The sequence below is a fragment of the Lactuca sativa genome, chromosome 4, assembly GCF_002870075.4.
Source record: "Lactuca sativa cultivar Salinas chromosome 4, Lsat_Salinas_v11, whole genome shotgun sequence".
NCBI classification, from domain to species: domain Eukaryota; kingdom Viridiplantae; phylum Streptophyta; class Magnoliopsida; order Asterales; family Asteraceae; genus Lactuca; species Lactuca sativa.
The window spans coordinates 273,016,289-273,018,373 of record NC_056626.2 but is presented as its reverse complement, the minus strand read 5'-3'; the positions used below and the strand labels follow the sequence as shown (position 1 = coordinate 273,018,373).

At 48.2% G+C, this 2,085-nt stretch overlaps 1 protein-coding gene across 1 annotated transcript; it reads left to right on the top strand.

Annotated features, from left to right (window-relative positions):
• Positions 1 to 264: 264 nt before the first annotated feature.
• On the top strand, positions 265 to 1,021 carry LOC128133625 (uncharacterized). The gene is made up of 2 exons (XM_052771135.1): positions 265 to 742; positions 810 to 1,021. Exons 1-2 carry the CDS (start codon positions 265 to 267, stop codon positions 1,019 to 1,021), a joined length of 690 nt encoding a protein of 229 aa, XP_052627095.1.
• The last annotated feature ends 1,064 nt before the right edge of the window (positions 1,022 to 2,085 follow it).

Sequence of the window (2,085 nt, the reverse complement as noted above, 5' to 3'; positions counted from 1 at the left end):
TGCTATGATCTGGAGCGATTTCACGACCAGGTTCAGAGCCGAGTTTGCACCCGTGATTGAGGTGAAACAGTTAGTGAGGGAGTTCCAAGATCTTACACAGACTACTGAGACTGTGGCGGGGATTACCACCTAGTTCAGGGATAGGGCCCTTCTTGTTCCGAAGTATGCAGCAGACGAGGAGATGAAAATGCCCGATATCATGAGATGTTACAGAGCGATATCCGCCAGTTTGGGAGTCGATCCAACTGCAAGACGCTAGATGATATGATAGCACAGGCTCGTAAGAGGGAGATTGATATGGAGATGGAGAGGAAGAGAAAGCCAGAGTCGGTGTCTGGCACAATGGGTTCGGGCAAAAATCCTAAGCTATCCGCTCACAGATCTAGGGGACAGCAAAGCCACAATCGGTGTGGCAAGTGTGGCAGATTGCACGATGAGGTGTTCAAGGCAGGGAGCTCCGGTTGTTTTAAGTGCGGCTGGACTGGACATATGAGTAGGGATTGTACAGCTACTACCACCACCACCACATCATCTGGTCTGATTTGCTTCAATTGCAATCAGAGGGGACACAAAAATTCCCAGTGTCTAATTTTAGCTTCGGTAGGGCAGGTGGCGGCACACGCTCCTACCACATTGAGGATTACAGACGGCCATCAGGGTCGGGTTGAAGTGCTAGTGGCGAAGAGCAGAGCCTTCCAGTTGATAGCAAAGGAGGCAAGAGCTGCTCCTAATGTGGTTACGGGTATGTATCTTATCCATTATCTCTGATTTATTTTTGATTTTTACTTATAATTGTGTGTTGTATATAGGGTCGTTCCTAGGGAACGACATCTCCTCTATGGTATTGTTTGATTCGGGGGCAACCCGATCATTTGTGTCGCTCGCACTTAGCAAGCGGTTTAGCAGAGCTCCACGGGAGCTGGATTGTCTACTTGATGTTGAGATAGCAGATGATAGGATTGTCAAAGTTACGAGGGTTCACAGGGGATGTGCACTGCATATGTTTCACAAGCAGTTCTAAGTAGATTTGGTTCTTATTCCCCTGCATGGGAACAAGGTTATTGTGGGCATGTATTGGTTGAACCCCAATGGGGCAGTGATTGATTGTGAGCTACAATTAGTGAGAATTCGCACTCCTAGTGGGGGAGAGATAGTGATTCAGGGTGAGAGGCCACAGCACGGACCGATTCTTTGTTCAGCGGCGAGAGTGAGGCGCTACTTTTAGCAGGGTTGAGCAGGATACGTCGCCTATGTATTGGATACCCGGGATAACAGTAAGATGACAGTTGAGTATGTACCAGTAGTATAAGAGTACCCAGATGTATTACCGGAGGATTTGCCTGGGATACCTCCGGAGAGACAAGTTGAGTTTCGGATTGAGATGGTCCCTAATGCGGCTCCAATAGCCAAGGCACCATATCGGTTGGCTCCTCCCGAAATGCAGGAGTTGTCTACGTAGCTGCAGGAGCTGCTAGACAAGGGTTTTATCAGGCTGAGCAGTTCGCCATGGGGATCCCTGATCCTGTTTGTGAAGAAGAAGGACGGGTCGCATCGTATGTGCATAGATTACCGGGAGCTGAATAAGGTAACAGTAAAGAACCGTTACCCACTCCCGAGGATAGATGATTTGTTCGACCAGCTTCAGGGAGCATCTTTGTTTTCCAAGATTGATCTATGGTCCAGTTGTCACTAGATGCAGGTCAGAGATGACAATGTGCAGAAGAGCGCTTTTAGTACCCGCTATGGTCATTATGAGTTTGTGGTGATGCCGTTTGGGCTCACCAATGCTCCAACCGCATTCATGGACCTCATGAATCAAGTGTGCATGCCAATGTTGGATTGGTCTATAATAGTATTCATTGACGACATCTTGGTTTATTCCAAGACTCAGGAGCAGCATGAGGAGCACCTAAGAGAGGTGCTGGCGACACTGATGAGGGAGAGACTTTTTGCGAAGTTCTCCAAGTGTGAGTTTTGGTTGCGCAAGGTACAGTTTCTTGGAAACCTCGTCAACCTGAAGGGTATTTTGGTATATCCGGCCAAGATAGAGGCTGTTATGCAGTGGGAGATTCCGACGTCTCCATC

Bases quoted from the DNA above. Each gene is read 5' to 3' on its own strand.
- LOC128133625 (XM_052771135.1), top strand. From the start codon at position 265: ATGATAGCACAGGCTCGTAAGAGGGAGATTGATATGGAGATGGAGAGG. The intron at 743-809 runs GTATGTATCTTA...TGTTGTATATAG, and splicing joins TGCTCCTAATGTGGTTACGG to GGTCGTTCCTAGGGAACGAC.